The sequence below is a fragment of the Sclerotinia sclerotiorum genome, genomic scaffold, assembly GCF_000146945.2.
Source record: "Sclerotinia sclerotiorum 1980 UF-70 scaffold_15 genomic scaffold, whole genome shotgun sequence".
Lineage (NCBI taxonomy): Eukaryota > Fungi > Ascomycota > Leotiomycetes > Helotiales > Sclerotiniaceae > Sclerotinia > Sclerotinia sclerotiorum.
Window position 1 is genome coordinate 392,228 of NW_001820821.1, and position 16,044 is coordinate 408,271.

The following is a 16,044-nucleotide window of genomic DNA, read 5'->3' on the forward strand; positions in this document are numbered from 1 at the left end:
TCTTTTACTGTGGTGTGGTTGTCTGTCATGTGAATACTATGTCTGATAAATGCCTCAATTCACCTCTGAACGATTTTTTATATTTGCTATATGTTTTATATTTCTTGATCAGTCACTTCATGGGTTACGATACTCTCTAGTGCTTGTATCTATCTGATTTACCCTCACTCTCATGATCACAATATTCGCCGACGTCTTCCAGATATGGAATGACGTTGTTTGCTCTATCTCGCGGGTTATAGGATGAGTACATGAGATTTTACTTATTACTCTCCCACCATTAATTAGGTACGATCGAATGTTTGAGTAGCGACTGTAGCTCATGCTAATCCGTGCCAATCATATATTGATGATGACCAGTGACAAGGAAGGACAGTGTTGCTCAGCCCAAATCTTACAACAAGTGTTGCATAAAGGTTTTATATACTCCGTAACAGGATATTTGATTCTGTTAAATGGTATTGCTATTTTTGCTAAAGAAAAGACAGCTCCAAGAGTTGTTGCACTCGGCTCCTATGGCGCTATTAATGGGGGTTTTTGTAGCACTGCTTTGAGTTTGTACTCAATTCACGCTCCTACGAGCAGCTTCTTCTGAGCAAAACTTGGGCTTGCAATGTAATCGTTGCTTGCTTTCCCATCACCAAAAGTTCGAGCCAAGCTACAGTTTTCTATCTGGCTTCTTCGTCTCGGCACTAAACACCCACATAATGCCTTCCGAAGGCAACTCCATAGGCACCACAATGGTCTTCTCTGGTGGTTTATTGTCACCCGCAAGACACCATACAAGACGGTCAAAACTCCGAAGTTCCACAGGCTCTCCATTGAAAGCTTCACCGGCAACCTCAGAGCATTGTACTAGCTCATGCGTCTCTTCATTTATCATAGCCTCAATACAGCACATACATGCATTGACTATATTTTCCGCATAGACGGAATCGAATTTACCGGTACCGTTTCCGAGCTGGACGCGGAACGATCCTTGTTCTAAAGCATTTGATAGCGACCTGTACGTCTCTCTCGCCGAGAATCCCACGCTGTCTCAGCACTGCGGCACGTAATTGTGGGGGCAATTTGAGGCGAGCATCATGGCATCAGCAGTGGCTTCAGCCATAATATAAGAGTCATGATGAGAAGACCCGAGGTTTCAATAGCGTCGCGTCAGACTTTGTGATGAATGAGAATGGCACACCAGTAACAGTGGGTGCTTGAGATGTAGATTCAGTGCTTTACTGAGGGACACTTAGCCGCGCATGTGAGTGAGTTCTCCGTGCAACCAATAGTCGTCGCATTTGAAGTCTTGAGACCTGCTAAAGGTGGGCTAGATGCTGCTTTGATGATGATAGTTGTTTGGATGCGGCTCAATAGTGCCTCTAGGTCTGTCATGGAGCAGATATCGCAGGCGTGGTAGCTGACTCCCTTCTGCAAATTGCATGGTGAGCGACTAAGTAATGGCGCAACATATCTCGACGAGTGTGCTTGCAAAGCATCAATGATGTGGGATCCCAGAAACCCATACCCACCAATAACCAATACGTGATATAGTACAATGGCATTCTTACTTGCATTTTCAGTATATTATTTGCTTTCTATCAGGTTTCCTTCAGATCTCATAAGGTTGTGATTATTATCAGCTTAACAAAGTAGAATGAGAATAAGGCCTTGATTAAAAATATAGGTAATGATCAATCCATATGAATGCACAAGCCATTCTTGGGTTCATCACAAGCAATGAATCTGTTTGGAGGCAGCTGTAGACACGTATGTGTTGGAGTTCAACATTACCAATAACGACTGCACAAGCCCATTTTATCAAATGTTAACAATAACAACCTGTGCAATCACGGTAAGATCGTGGCGATTGGTCGAGCTGTAAGATGGAAAGACAGGACAGATGACCAGTATCTAGAAATTTACAAGTCATACTTTTTAATAATCGAATAGCTCGCACCGAGCGCCGTGAAGGTACATCCCATCCCGTGTGTACGCCCGAAATCGACATATATCGCATGCTCAACCAGAAACACATCATTTATCAGTAATATGTTTTCTGCTCTCCCCGAACTTCCGCAAAATCGAAGAAGTAGGAAAAGCGCTCCAGATCCGAGGTTATCTTCTGAGTATCCAGCCATTCAATTCTACAAAAAACACATTACCTGGTACCAGACCTTCTAGAACTCAGTCTGCTACTGCCCACAGTTCCCTCCAGAGGGCCCGCAGCATGTGGACCTATTAAAACAACATGTTTTGTTAGCTAAACTACAAAAACAGTCAAAGAACTTCAAACATGAACAGACGAAGACTATTTTAAAATTATCCAAAAACCTAAGCTCTCCCATCAACACCAACAGTCACAGCAAGCACACATCATAGAGATTCCAATACGTATTTTAACTCTTGAGACTTTTAGGTTAGTCGCGCCATCACCCTAATCTTACAATATTCTATGTGTACAAAGTCCACACACCCATCAACCACCACCACCATATTCATCCCATCTAACAAGAAACTCACCCCCCCCCCAAAATAATAATAATAACAATGCGAAATTTATGAAAACGCGACTTTGCGCTGAGCGTCTATCTATCTGAACAATACGTATACATTAGCATGTACGCGAACAAGCGCTGCACTCAATGTCTGTCTCTGCAACTGAACTAGACGATGCGCTGCGCATACTTCGGGACGAGAGTAATGCACCAGGTAGTGAGATCAGAGGTACAGCGCAGGTAGCAGGCAAATGATGGAGAGAGAAAGAGGGTAAAGGAGATGCAAAGAATGCGATATTCAATATAGCTTATCAGAAATTCGATAAATCTTGGACAAAAAAAGGGCAATTCTACCCGAAACCGCGGTGTGAATGCAAGAATCTTTCATCCACCTAAATTTCAAAATGAATTTTATATTCATTGAGAAGGATCTACCTATGACTAGATGAATGCATAAGCCTCATTCGATCTCCCACAATTGCCATCCATTTATGTAGCAAACTTTATCCATCTCAAATACCTTCATATCAGACTCAAATTCGTATGATCCTCCCAAGTCCATGTAGATTAAAACATAGCCTATATGCTCCTATAAAACTCCATTTCCCTAATGTTCGTGCATTGCCAAATTTCATACAAAAATGAATATTTACAAAAAACCTTACCTCCAACATCCAGATCATATATCACTCCGGAAGGGCATTTATATTCTTCTTGATGACTATATGTTGTTAATTTTGAACGCATCGAGTAAATAAGTTCCACTTACATTCGAACGCCGAAAAGAATATTGAGTTTACAACGCATGATCGACCCATGGACACACCCAAACCTCGGTACATTTTCTTATCGAAAAATTTGATCTTTGGTGCCTTTTGAACCGTCTCGCCCTTACAGCAAGTCAAACAATTCCGTTGATAAATGCTTTTCGCGGAGTCGATTGGGTACTATCCAGAGTCAGTTGCTTAGCCCGAAGATCACAATGTTATATCTCTCTACGCACAATCAATGCCCAGCTTGCTATGCCACAGAAACCACCAGCAATAACGACAGCGAATGGACTTGTTTTCCCTTGTTGCCCTGTGTATGTAGTCAAAAGTTGCTTGCAACTTTCGTAAGTCATGAAGTAAATAGCGGTTCCTAGTGTATCCCGTACTATTCAGGTGAGATTAGTATATGACAATAATGTTGAGTTGACAAATCTACTCACGTAGATGAAGATTAAATCCAGAATAGAGTCCCGATACCCCACGATTCTTGACAATGTTCATGGCAGTTTTAAATGTCCCCTTGTTCTTGTAGCTTGCTGCAGTCGCGTTTTGCATAGGTGAATCTCTCACAGGGTCGGAAATACTCGATTGTCGTTTGGCAGCCATCAAAACCGATACTTGAGCACTAAGTTTTGTCAATTCGAAGGGACCTGAAAAATGTCAGAAGTCTGAAGAGAAGACAAGAACTGAGCTGGTCCACCCACAAGCTACAAGCGTTATGAACGATCCAGCTGTGGCGCCAGCAGCTCCAAAACATGCAACAGTAGAAAGGTTAGGATAAGTTCCAAATGTGTTGATATGTACCAATGGATCAAAGTCGAAATTTCTTTTGAACCAAGCTGCGTATGTGTACTTCGACCGCTGATAGACCGAGAAAGATATAGTTCGAACCAAAGTTACTGAAGCTAAAGGTGCTGCAACTCCACGAAAGAACCCTCGTAATTTCTCCGTCTGATATGTGTGTCTTACGCAATCCGTAAAGTTATTGTATTTGTAGGTCTGCATTCGCGTCTTCACCGAGTCCAAAGGAAACTACAATTTAAGTGAGAAATTGCAAACTTGAGGATAAACACGCAAGAACTTACTGCGCAGAAAGTAGAACAGACGCTGCTGACAGACGCAGCAACTTCTGTTCGATACTGTTTCAACCATCTCTTCTGTGCTTTCGATCTCTCTTGAGGATAAAGTAGTAAGTGTTGTTGGTTGATCACATCATGTTGACCAGGCTTAACAGGCATAATGGCAAGATATTGTTTGTAGCGGGCGCAGGAAGACAGTGGTCAAGTCGACCAGAGTCCTCAACGCGATCGCGATAAGGGCAGACGCCAATGATCGTCCATGAGTCTTCTGTCGATTAAAAAATCGAGCGGAAGAATTCACCTGCGTAGTTGCAGCCGAAAAAAAGATGGATGGTCTGGGGAAGGTGAGTTATGAGAAGGCGGGGTTGTGAGATATATACGGAGTATTGAAGTAATATATGGAGAATCGAGATACGGATATCACGAAAGGAGGGTTCGGAGCCAACCAAAGGGGTTACAATTATTCATTCAAGTGGGCGGGCTTGGAAGTTGGCTTTTAGTTTGGCGCAAATCACTGCTTGATTAGTGAAGTCTATAAATCTCATGTTTTTGGAGAGAAGGTTCGCTAAAAGTGGATCCACTTTGCAGTTACAGTACATACTGTATGTATAATTACAAGTTATGGTCCGGAGTACGAAGTACAAGCTACCTACCTGCCTGTCTATAGTAATAATGGCTCACAGCAAAACTACATCGATTCTGCACCTGCTACTAGGTGTTTACTACGCACCACTCTGCTGCCATAAATATGATTAAGTGCTAGATCAAGAAAGGAAATTTATCACGATGGTGAAGGTTGTTTTAGTTTCTAAACAAAAGAAATATTAAATCCCCGCTTGACGTATCATTATTAATTGAAAGGAAGAATGCACCAGTGCTGAGATGGGCAGCTATGGATTGAATTGGATAAGCCCCGCATTAGTATCGTTTTCGATAAAGGGGGAGGGGGACCCGAGAACATCACCACCAGGGCGTTCGCAGGCGTGGGGATCATACACCAGCCACTTTATACAGTAGGGTTCGGAGACTACCTTTTGAGCACTTATTATTAGAGTATGGTATCTTTCTATGGTCGTTATCAAACACGGCATTTCGGTAGCTATCGGTTAAAGTAGGCCGGCATCGGGTGGAACTACTGAGGTGCTACTCTCTTAGACAATCAGGCTATTGATGGTAGTCATCTGAAATGATCTCATCAGTATCATTCGTCATGGACTCTAGCTATAAGATAAGTGTGAGAGGCTGTGTACCATTCCAAATATCAGCTACCCCTCAGATCTAGCTTGCCGCTCCATCCACAGGTACCATCTCCCAACCATCCGTAGGACTAAACAGGTGGTACGGCAATCATCCCCATACGACTACCTAGGTAGGCCATGCATACCTCTGATCCTCCATGTCATTTATAACTCAAGTTGCCGGAATTTGAGATATATAATAAACATTCATCGGATGACCTTCCACTTTAACAGCATCGAGAATATACGTGTTTCGACAGAAAGAATGGTCTTCTGCAAACAATCAACTACTATTCTGAGATGATGTTAGGCGTGAAGCCAGACAGTCGATAACATGACTTATTCCCTCTGTTTGGAACGCCTCAACGTAGACACAGACCCATACTTTCGTTGAGCATTTCAATAGTTTTGTCATAATGTGTCATGGTGTTCTGCCTCAAATGCTTCTGCATAGGAGTCTTTTCCCTGAGTTGCCTGCTAGAGATTTAGCAGTGCAATATCGATACTAATACGGGTTAAAGGTGGCTTTACGTTTTCCATTGAACCCCCCGCTCATACTGTACCCTAAGCAGATTTTTGACTAACTTGTGCTCCAGACCAGTTTCTTTGGCTGCAAGTTTTAGAAATTTGATGGTATTGTCAATTCGTATTTGATCAAAGGTTTCCGGATTTCCTTTGCGAAACTCGTCTCTCAACATGTTTCTTCCCATGTAGCGTGCTGGTTTTGCATATTGTACAGCATGCAATAGAGCTCGGTAGAGACCTCGGTATGCGTATACATATTGCTTTGGTGTAGGTAGCATTTTCGTTTTATAGTGACGGTGTAATTTAGAACACTCGTAGAAATAAATAATTAACACAAAGTTGAAACCCACTCGGTTGGCACGCATGTGAAAATCTCACGTCTCGGATGCTTCCGAGGTAGCGCGTCATTCGGACTTGCCTCTGAAGTCAGACTAGACAGTTTGATAATATCAATCATGATACTACCCAAATTTGGACATACGACTTCTTGAAATCGATATTGATATGAACAGAATTATATAATACATTTTCACATGAAGCAAATGTCACTAAATGACCTCTCTTGTCTCCGAGTTTTTGATTAATCCAGTTCTGAGACAGGCCAGACGGTTTTCACGATCCGACGCTGTCCATACACACGACTCGAATAATTCGTTAACTCCGCAATCCGTCCTAGAAAGTAGTAATGAGGTCGATGAAGTCGTTGTAGAAGATGTGACGGAAGAGGGAAGAGATATGGGTCTGCCAGATGTAAGGGAACATGCAGGCGTCGATGGCAGAATTGGGAGTCCGTCGAGTCAATCTCCAACTCACGAAGGGAATTCGCTAGCGGATGTTTATAGTCTTCGACATGAGGTTGATCGAAATGAAACTGATCCGTTGATAACCTCTCATATACAGTCGAATATGAGTCGAATTGATAGCGGTGTGACTGGTAATCCTCCTGTCAGCATAGCATCGCAGACTCAGGACAACGTTAGAGATGGAACGTCTAGCAGTGCGGCTCTTAATTTACATATGAGTTCCGCCGAAGGTCTGTCCCAACACTTAAGTCAAGATACGACTTCGGCTTCAATAGGTCTTGACACTGGGAGTTGTGCTCTTCCTGCGGACGATGGCATGGGCCCTCTTCGACAACGCATCAAATATATACAGGCTATGGATATACCTACAGAACAAAAGGCATTGTTGATGCATCAACTCTTGACCCAAAGTTACAATGAAGCTCACGAAATATTCAATGCGAAGAATTGTGTACCAAGTACGACGGCAGAAAAGATGATTAGTCAGGAGAGGCCTGCGACTCCAGGTTCATTAAGCTCTTTCATTTGGCAGATGAATGGTGCTCTAGATCCAGCACCTGTAACTGAAAGTCATACTTTCCACCTCTCGCCAGATGACTTGGAGAGGACTTATGCTCCCCTCGATCCTGTCGAGGTTGATGATGGGAGCGAAGAAACTGAAAATACCGAAGATTCTATCCCCATGCTTGGTTGTAAACATTATAAGAGGAATGTTAAATTACAGTGCTCTACCTGTGATCGATGGTATACATGCCGGCTGTGTCATGACGAAGTTGAGGATCATATCTTAATTCGCCACGAAACCAAAAACATGCTGTGCATGGTCTGTGGTTGTGCTCAGCGAGCTGGCGAATTTTGTGTCGAGTGTGGAGAGAGGGCTGCTTGGTACTATTGTGGAGTGTGTAAGCTGTGGGACAACGATCCTAATAAAAGCATTTATCATTGCAATGATTGTGGGATATGCAGAAAGGGCCGTGGTCTGGGCAAAGACTTCTTTCATTGCAAGGTAAAGTCCATTTAGGCTAATCAGCCAACGTCCATTATGCTTACAATATTAACAGACTTGCGGCGTGTGTATGTCTATGTCTCTTATGGACGACCACAAATGCATCGAGAGAGTATCTGACTGCGATTGTCCGATTTGTGGAGACTACATGTTTACCTCACCAAAACCCGTTGTCTTCATGATTTGTGGTCACAGCATTCACTCAGCTTGTTATATCGAGCATATGCAAACCTCGTATAAGTGCCCGATATGTAGCAGGAGTGTGGTTGGTATGGAGACACAATTCCGAAATCTCGATCGAGCCATCGATAATCAACCAATGCCGCCCCAATTCCGAAACACTTTGGCGATGGTTTCGTGTAATGACTGTTATGCCAAAAGTGCTGTCAAATACCACTGGTTGGGACTGAAATGTGCGATTTGTGATTCGTACAATACAGCTCAATTGTCAATATTAAGTGATCCAGAAGTCGGAGCTTCGGAAACAGGAGTAGGAGATGCACAGACCGATGCACAAACTGGTCAGGAACCACGAGAAATGCTTGCGTCTACACATTTGATACCTGGTGTTCCTAGGAATCGTAGACATTCTTCCCACATACCTTCCTCCTCATCACAAGGAGAATCCGGTGGATTCCCTCCTTATACTGTTCCCTCTCGGCTAGGTAGATCAGTGTCGCCTGCTCGAGGGGTAGGATTATTTAGTAGTCAATCCGCGGCTGGCGGCGAGAGTGACGATTCTGGTGATGAGGATGACCTAGATTTCTGGGGGAGAGACGAGCCACGAAGCTCAAGAAGATTACGAGCGACGCTTGACGCAGGCGTGGATGCACAAGATGATAACGACATTGAATATGAAGATGATTCCAGTGACTCGGAATCTGGGAATGATGACGACGATGATGACGGTGAGGAGGAACCATTTGCCATTTTTGGACATCGTTGATACTTGCATGAATTGGTAATGGGAAAAATTGCATTTTTAAGGCGTCGATTATAGCGCTGCAGCATTATGAGGCCACTGGAGGGTACAGAGGCGCACTGGATATTGTTTGGGCATGGGTAGGTAGGGAAGAAGGTTTATACATGTATCACTCTTGTAGTTATCTGGAAGTAGTGAAAATACCATTCTTTTGATTGTTCATTCTTGGTTTTGATATTCTAGTGACTCTCGTTCCCAAGCTTGGAGGGTTGCGTCCGATGCTCGTCGAGTTTTGCTCTCTGGACTAATCTACAGGATAATAATGTAATGCCATACATAGACCCCTTGCAACAACTCTTAGACCGAAGTCAAACACCAATAGAAGTATTATCCATTTCATCCCCAGTAACGCCTCGGTATATCCTCCCAACGCCGTATATCAAAACCACACATTAAATGACCCTTCAGTAACTGGTATCTTATTATGCACTCTTCATTGCTAAAAGCCCATCCCCGTCCCCATCCCCATCCCCATTATCAGGCCATTTATTCGCCATCCTGGACAACCCCCTGAGCAATCTGTCTTCTTACTTCATCTGCGTCTTTTCTCAGTTCCCTGACGACTGTCTATTTGGCGAGGTATTCGTTAGCTTTTATCTTTTTTGTATCTTGTTTTTTTTTTTCATCTTAGTCCAGCTTCTCTATCTTCCCAACTCCACCTTCTTCCGTCTCTCCCTCTCTTTTCCCACACCCTTCCCACAGTATCCAAAATCCTAAACACGAAACCCTTTGCAAAAGGAATAAATACTCACAGCGAGCGCTTCCGGATTAACCCCATTCTCAATAAGACTTATACAAATACTCAAGGTTCCACGATCGAGTTCTGCATTCTATGTTGCGCGTTAGCATTCCTTTCTCTATCCTCTCCTCATATATTCTCCTCCCTTGTTCCCCCCTTTTCTCATTTCCTCACTTCCTCCCCCTCCCTTTCTCCCTCTATTTCTCACCCTATCCCTCCCTCCATCTCCCCACACCCTCAAAAGGGAGAAAACCCAAAAAAACCAAAAGACTAAACAAAATAAAATAAAACCTACAAGTAACGTAGAAATCTCATGAAAAACATCAATAACCTGACGAGCTTGCGCTGCACTAGTAGCTTTATCGGGCTTTTGAGACGTGTCTGCCATTTTGATGTGTGAAGTTGTGTTTGTTAATAATAAAATAGTGGGAGGTGAGGTTGCGCGCGTTTATTTTGGTGGATGTTGATTGCGGGGGGGTTTTGAGATAAGGAAAATGGATCTTTTTGGGGGATGGGATTGGGATTGGATTTGATTGAGTTGGACGGGGGTTTATGTGTTTACGTAGGTATATACGGAGGAGGAAACTTTGAAATGTTTTCTCTTTTGAAAGTCATATTGTCGTAAGTTGTTGGGATGATTTTGGTCATTTCGTAAACAATCAATTTTATTGCATAATAAAAAGTAAATAAACAGCATTCATGGCCAAAATTCATCATCATTAGCATATTCTCAATAATTCATGATATCTTTTCCCAACTTTACACCTCGTAGCCTCAATTCTTAATAGCTTCGACAAAGAGTTCTCTCATACCCTTTAACAACACCCGCAAATCTCGGGTTTCATTCAACTTATCCACCACTCTTTCAATATGCTCCTTCTCCAATTTCGGCTTGCAATATGGAATGTCATAATCCCGCTTCGATGTATCAAGCTCGAACCAAGCCTCTCTATCATAGTCATTATCATCAATATTCATGAAAATAAACTTCAGTCGGTCGTTTTGTCCTGCTCCCTCTATCATGAGACCCAAATTCGAAATCCAGAAGTCGAGTTCAGGTACATTGAATCGAGCTTGTTTGTCGATATACTGAGCGTGAGATTTCTGCGCGGCAACTCGTGCGTTTATAGCTTTTTGTGTCTCGGCGATTTGACTCTTTAAGGCTTCTCTCGTTGCAAGTTGTGCGTCTCTTTGGGCAGTCAATGATGCGATTGCTACTTGCATTTCGGCGGTTTCTGCGGCTTCCTTTGCGAGGGTCTGTTGATGGGTACTGGCTTTGGATGACAGGACTTCGATATCTCTTTTTTTCATACGTTGATCCTCTACTATGTATTAGTTGAATGCGCATCACTTTAGATGAATTGAACACAAACCATGTAATTCAGTTACATTCATTCGGAATTGGTTTCTCTCCTCTAAAACGCGCTTCCTTCCTTGCTCTATAAATGCATCAAATTTGACCGTAAATTTTGCCATTCTATCGCGCAATTCATCGAAACCAAAGTTTATACTTGGAAGAGTGTCTGCCATTGACGGGGCATCCGCCGAAGACAAAGGTGGACGCATCATGCTGCTGGACATGCTCGTAGAGAGCGAAGGCTCAAACATTGTACTCATTGTGATGTTGTCGCGGATATTCTAGGGAATTGTGGTATATGCTGTATTGAAGTCGGAATGAAAAATTGACTGCTGGTGGGTTGAGTGTTTATGCACTTATATGACTTGTGGCTTGACAAGAAATGTAAGATCTTGATTTGCACCAACAATGTTCCATTCCCGATAAGCGGGTTGTCAAGGAAACCAATATTTTAAAGGTCCCGCACGAGTTCTAGTGGAGCCCTTAGAGTCGCGGTCTCAAAAAAAAAAGAACAATTTATTTTACCTGATCAACTTTTCGTTTTGCTTTTTCACCTTTATGACAGAAACTCTCACTCATCTCACACTTCACTTTGACTTTGATTCTGATTCTACGATATATACTTCTCAATAAACCAGCGAGAGCTCCGAAATGATTGGAAGGGATTATTGTGCAAACAGAACCCCTCCAAAACCCAATGACTGACCACAGGGCGACTGACCTGGTACATGGTCATTTTGGTGAATTTTCTTACGACATCAATGAAGAGCAGTGGCTGTTTTCACAAGATGTGAATAGAGGTAGGACTGATTTTTGTCTGTACTTTTGAATTCATCCTTACCGTTTTCCCAGTTCATCGATTTCAACAACTTCTTCCGTTCGCGCAATGCATTCCTCCCTCGATTCGAGATATACCTGGAAATGGTAAATTGATAGCGCGAACCCAACAAAGATGGCTCACGAAGAAGCGACCCGAAACGTTCCCGGGAGGGAGCCTTACCGCAAACTTTTCCAAAGATACCCGCGATGCGACATTGAACCGTTTCAAGACTAGTACACTGATGGCAATCGGAGGCGCTGCGGATTACAATCATACCTCTGGTACCAAAATTGCACTCATAGTAGCGATTCCATGTGGTGAAGCTGGCCATGTCCTGAAATTAGTCAAACCTCGCCCCGAAAGGCTTGGATGGGACTCTCAGAATGGAGTTCGATTGTCAATGGGTTCTACCAATGTGGATGAAGGACATTGGTTCGGAACCGGTGGGACTATTTTGCAGATTGCGTCTGTCGATGATGGAAACGAGCTTAGTACCTGGTTTGCCGTTAGACAGGCGGCCATGATTACAATTTTCAGACCCATATTTCGAAAAGCCCCCAAACCTTTCATACCTCCCGCTGGACACATTGCGACCTATCCTCCATCCTGTCTAGACGCCAATCCTGTCGCAACTTTAACACGCCAAGAATCTGGATTAAAGGAACATGTGGATGTCAGTTTTAACCCCTGGTACGGTCGACAATTTGCGGTCGTGGACCGCGCAGGTCAGTGGAGTAGTTGGGATATTGAAGGTCGACAGAAGAGACGCTCCGCTTACAATATTGTACCGGGGAAGATGGGCCAGATATATGACGACTTTGGCGAAAATTCTGCTATTCCAGGGTACAAGTTACCTGGAGATGTTGGCGAGTGGCACCGGATCCTCTGGGCAGGTAGCGTAAGCACTATGATAGTCGCGAATAGGAGACATCTTGCTATTTTTGAAACAAAATCTAAGCCAATACGGCTACCTTCTCACTCATTTAACACTTCACTACTAAAAGATTGGATATTGGATATTAAGCGCAGCACTGTTGATCTTTCACATTTGTTTGTTTTAACTACGACTCGAATTTTTTGGCTAAAGGTCACACCGACTGGCGAGGATGGTCCGAACGTGGAGTCTGGAGTCAAGGTCATTCTTTCGCATCGCCATTACAGGACTGCAACCGACGATTCGATGAAGTTGACAATGTCTAAGGACGAGAATGGAACAGACTTGACAGTATTTATCTCATCCAGTGAAAATTCGAGATTGAATACATATACCTTTTTTATGGATGGGAAAATCGCGAGAACTTTCCAGGGAACATTCAGGCTTTCCCCTGTGATAAGCGAGGAAAAAGAACTTAGAGCAGAAAGTCTTTCTATATGTTCTGCGCCTTATCTGATGCCAAAAGACTCGGCTGGCGGTACGGGACTAGAATATATGGAAGCTGGAGTGAAATTTTACCAAGCATGGATGCTCACGACAAACCTCGAGCTAGTCTCTTGTCTATGGGCATCTGAAATTCTCAGCTCACAACAGAAGTGGACTTCACAGCTCAGTCTAGTTGCACCAACAAACAGAGTTATGGATAACTCTATTCGCCTGACAGCCAGACGACTTACAGATGATTTTATCGTCTCTGACGAGAATGATGAAGATGCTTTTGTGGACCAGATGAGCTCTTTAACAACCAAAAATGACAGGTCTTCAATAGGCATCAACAAAGCCTCTAAGGATCTGCTTCTAAGGATCAATATGAAGCCCGTGTTCGACCGAATATTCAATAAGACGACGTCGAATGATTCGGAAACTGATATGGAGATGGCATTTCGTGATATATCAATTCAGATGCAAAACGACAAGCAAATGGATAGAATGTCGTTGAAAACTTGTCTAGAGCTATCGAATAATGCATCACCTTCAGGTGATCTCGATGAGGCAGCCAAGACTGTAACTGAATTTCTGGATTTCATGAACACATTCGATGAGGATGAAAAGGATGCATCATCAAAATTCTACCTTTCGAAATTGATATCTTGTCCAGGCATGTTTTTTGACGATCTTTCATCCAACGCTATCTATCCTGATTTACTGCAAATATATGATCAACTTATCAATGTTTGGGTGACAAACCTTCCTCGAAAGACTCCTGGGCCAGTTCGGTTGGCAAAAGCGAGACTTATCCGAAAAATTGCTATGGAATTATGGTTGAGTTCGGTTGGTATTTCGCTACGTAACAAGCTCCTAGAGCCAAGACCTCCACCAATAGTTGAAGATGAAACATCATTGCCAATACTTAAGGACATTGATGAAGTCTCGAGGGCAAGTTCACCTCCATTCTTCAGTTCACAGATTCATTCCAGAGCAATGGAGAATCCTCAGTTTAGCCTACCCACTCCCGCTCCTTCAGTCATAACGGCCGCTACAGTCATTGAGGATCCTACCATTGCCCGACTTCGCCAATACGCGGTTAGGCTCGAGCCAAAAACTGAATTCGGTCCAGCAAAAACTTCATTGACTTCCCAATGGCCATCTGTTCCGGGTGCAGATCCGGCCAAATATTCTTGGGAGGCCGTTCAAAGAGCTGCAGCTGCAGAAGAGAGTGGTGACGATGATTACCGTAGCCGACGAGAAAATGCTCGGCGCAAACGACGAGCAGAAAGGTTCTTGAGCCGAGACCGTGCCAATGCAGCTGCTTCTTCATCTCAAGCTCTTGCTCAACCTTATGGCAGTCAACCAGCGATGCACAACACTTATAGTTCGCAACTTGTTAATGAACTACCAATGACACAACCAAGCAATGGAGCTTTTGGTAGCAGAATTGCTGCTCCTGCTACTCCTGGAAAGAAAAAAGCGAAAAGACGCAGGGCTGCAGGATTTTAGAGATAGAAAGATTGGCTGCATGTTTTGGTATCTAAGTCACCTTTTTTATTAGGCTTGTGTTTGGCGTAAGCATTGTTCGATCTGTAATGCGATGTTTGGTAGCCGTTTTAGAGACCCATTATGTATTGAGTCTATGATGATGTAAAGTAGCTTATGTCAGGGTTACCCGTACTCCGTATATCAAACGCGATTGTCCAGGCCTGGTTTAATATCATGAGAGCAACGTAATCAATTCATGGTGGCTCTATGTTGCCATCCATCGATGGAACTTTTCCAAGCAACATTAGCAAATTGAAACAAAAATAAAAATATAATGATTGGTGAATCTTTCCCTCTGTCATTTGTTCATCGGTGACCAAAAAGAGCAAATAACCTTTTCCAACTCGAAATAAATTCTTCCCAATTCTCCAAATTTTCAGCATAACACTGAAAGCCGCGGAAATCATGTCGAGTCACTGTCATGATGAGCATGACCATGGTCATGGAGGCCATTCTCACGAAGGGCACGATCATTCCGACGATATCACCCCCGCGCTTCAATACTCACTCTATCAACACATCAATTTTGACGACATAACCACACTCAACGAAGCCTCCTCCGGATCCGGAAAAGCCATCGTAAAGAAAACATGGGATGAGCGAATGAACGAACAACCAGAACTCGAAAGCGATGCTGACGAGCAACTTCTGATGCACATTCCGTTTGTTTACCCCGCCTTTTTACCCCTCCAAACCAGCTCTTACAGCAACCCATAGCTAACATATCCATACCAACCCAATAGCTTCACAGGCCAAGTAAAACTCCACTCTATTCTCCTCCGCACATCGAATTCAGATTCCGCACCCAGGACTCTCAAAGTCTTCATCAACCGCGATGATCTTGATTTCAGCACCGCGTCGGATCTGCAACCCACGCAGGAATTCCAGTTGAGTCAGACGTCGGAGATACAGGATATAGGGGTTAAGAGGGCGTTGTTTGGGAAAGTACAGAATTTGACGCTGTTTGTGGAGGATAATTATGGAGAGGATGTGAGTCGCATTTGTTATCTGGGCTTGAAGGGAGATTGGATGCAGTTGGGTAAGGCGCCTACGAATATTTTGTATGAGGCGGCTGCAAATCCGAGTGATCATAAGGTTAAGGGTACAAGTGCGAATCAGATGGGTAGTAATATTGGACAGTGAAGTGGGCAGGGTGATGCCAGGCTGTATGGGAGTGTGTATCTCTGTATCAGGTTTGGTGTGCGGTGGAGGTGGGAAAGTAGAAGAGAAGCTTGGTTCAAGACAACAGAATTGGGAATTTCTATGGACACAGGTTTCAAAGGCCCAAAAGAAGGTATCTAAAGTATGGGAAATGGAAAGTCCGTTTT

At 43.4% G+C, this 16,044-nt stretch overlaps 9 protein-coding genes across 9 annotated transcripts; 4 read left to right on the forward strand and 5 right to left on the reverse strand.

Annotated features, from left to right (window-relative positions):
• Window positions 1–658: 658 nt before the first annotated feature.
• On the reverse strand, window positions 659–1,553 carry SS1G_10202 (predicted protein; the record flags this gene model as incomplete). The annotated part of the gene is made up of 3 exons (XM_001588605.1): window positions 659–961; window positions 1,231–1,419; window positions 1,521–1,553. The coding sequence occupies 3 exons, from the start codon at window positions 1,551–1,553 to the stop codon at window positions 659–661; spliced, it is 525 nt and encodes a 174-aa protein (XP_001588655.1).
• Window positions 1,554–2,633: 1,080 nt separating this feature from the next.
• On the forward strand, window positions 2,634–2,741 carry SS1G_10203 (predicted protein; the record flags this gene model as incomplete). Its single annotated transcript, XM_001588606.1, has 1 exon — window positions 2,634–2,741. The coding sequence occupies one exon, from the start codon at window positions 2,634–2,636 to the stop codon at window positions 2,739–2,741; it is 108 nt and encodes a 35-aa protein (XP_001588656.1).
• Window positions 2,742–3,172: 431 nt separating this feature from the next.
• SS1G_10204 (hypothetical protein) lies at window positions 3,173–4,494 on the reverse strand (the record flags this gene model as incomplete). The annotated part of the gene is made up of 6 exons (XM_001588607.1): window positions 3,173–3,207; window positions 3,256–3,433; window positions 3,490–3,641; window positions 3,697–3,906; window positions 3,961–4,288; window positions 4,342–4,494. 6 exons carry the CDS (start codon window positions 4,492–4,494, stop codon window positions 3,173–3,175), a joined length of 1,056 nt encoding a protein of 351 aa, XP_001588657.1.
• Window positions 4,495–5,935: 1,441 nt separating this feature from the next.
• Window positions 5,936–6,376, reverse strand: SS1G_10205 (hypothetical protein; the record flags this gene model as incomplete). The annotated part of the gene is made up of 2 exons (XM_001588608.1): window positions 5,936–6,038; window positions 6,159–6,376. 2 exons carry the CDS (start codon window positions 6,374–6,376, stop codon window positions 5,936–5,938), a joined length of 321 nt encoding a protein of 106 aa, XP_001588658.1.
• Window positions 6,377–6,650: 274 nt separating this feature from the next.
• SS1G_10206 (hypothetical protein) lies at window positions 6,651–8,853 on the forward strand (the record flags this gene model as incomplete). Its single annotated transcript, XM_001588609.1, has 2 exons — window positions 6,651–7,799; window positions 7,963–8,853. 2 exons carry the CDS (start codon window positions 6,651–6,653, stop codon window positions 8,851–8,853), a joined length of 2,040 nt encoding a protein of 679 aa, XP_001588659.1.
• A 522-nt stretch (window positions 8,854–9,375) lies between these two features.
• SS1G_10207 (predicted protein) lies at window positions 9,376–10,016 on the reverse strand (the record flags this gene model as incomplete). The annotated part of the gene is made up of 3 exons (XM_001588610.1): window positions 9,376–9,456; window positions 9,642–9,719; window positions 9,924–10,016. The coding sequence occupies 3 exons, from the start codon at window positions 10,014–10,016 to the stop codon at window positions 9,376–9,378; spliced, it is 252 nt and encodes an 83-aa protein (XP_001588660.1).
• A 386-nt stretch (window positions 10,017–10,402) lies between these two features.
• Window positions 10,403–11,245, reverse strand: SS1G_10208 (hypothetical protein; the record flags this gene model as incomplete). The annotated part of the gene is made up of 2 exons (XM_001588611.1): window positions 10,403–10,950; window positions 11,002–11,245. 2 exons carry the CDS (start codon window positions 11,243–11,245, stop codon window positions 10,403–10,405), a joined length of 792 nt encoding a protein of 263 aa, XP_001588661.1.
• Window positions 11,246–12,046: 801 nt separating this feature from the next.
• Window positions 12,047–14,677, forward strand: SS1G_10209 (hypothetical protein; the record flags this gene model as incomplete). The annotated part of the gene is made up of 3 exons (XM_001588612.1): window positions 12,047–12,703; window positions 12,830–13,217; window positions 13,419–14,677. The coding sequence occupies 3 exons, from the start codon at window positions 12,047–12,049 to the stop codon at window positions 14,675–14,677; spliced, it is 2,304 nt and encodes a 767-aa protein (XP_001588662.1).
• Window positions 14,678–15,121: 444 nt separating this feature from the next.
• On the forward strand, window positions 15,122–15,859 carry SS1G_10210 (hypothetical protein; the record flags this gene model as incomplete). The annotated part of the gene is made up of 2 exons (XM_001588613.1): window positions 15,122–15,378; window positions 15,460–15,859. The coding sequence occupies 2 exons, from the start codon at window positions 15,122–15,124 to the stop codon at window positions 15,857–15,859; spliced, it is 657 nt and encodes a 218-aa protein (XP_001588663.1).
• Between the last annotated feature and the right edge of the window lie 185 nt (window positions 15,860–16,044).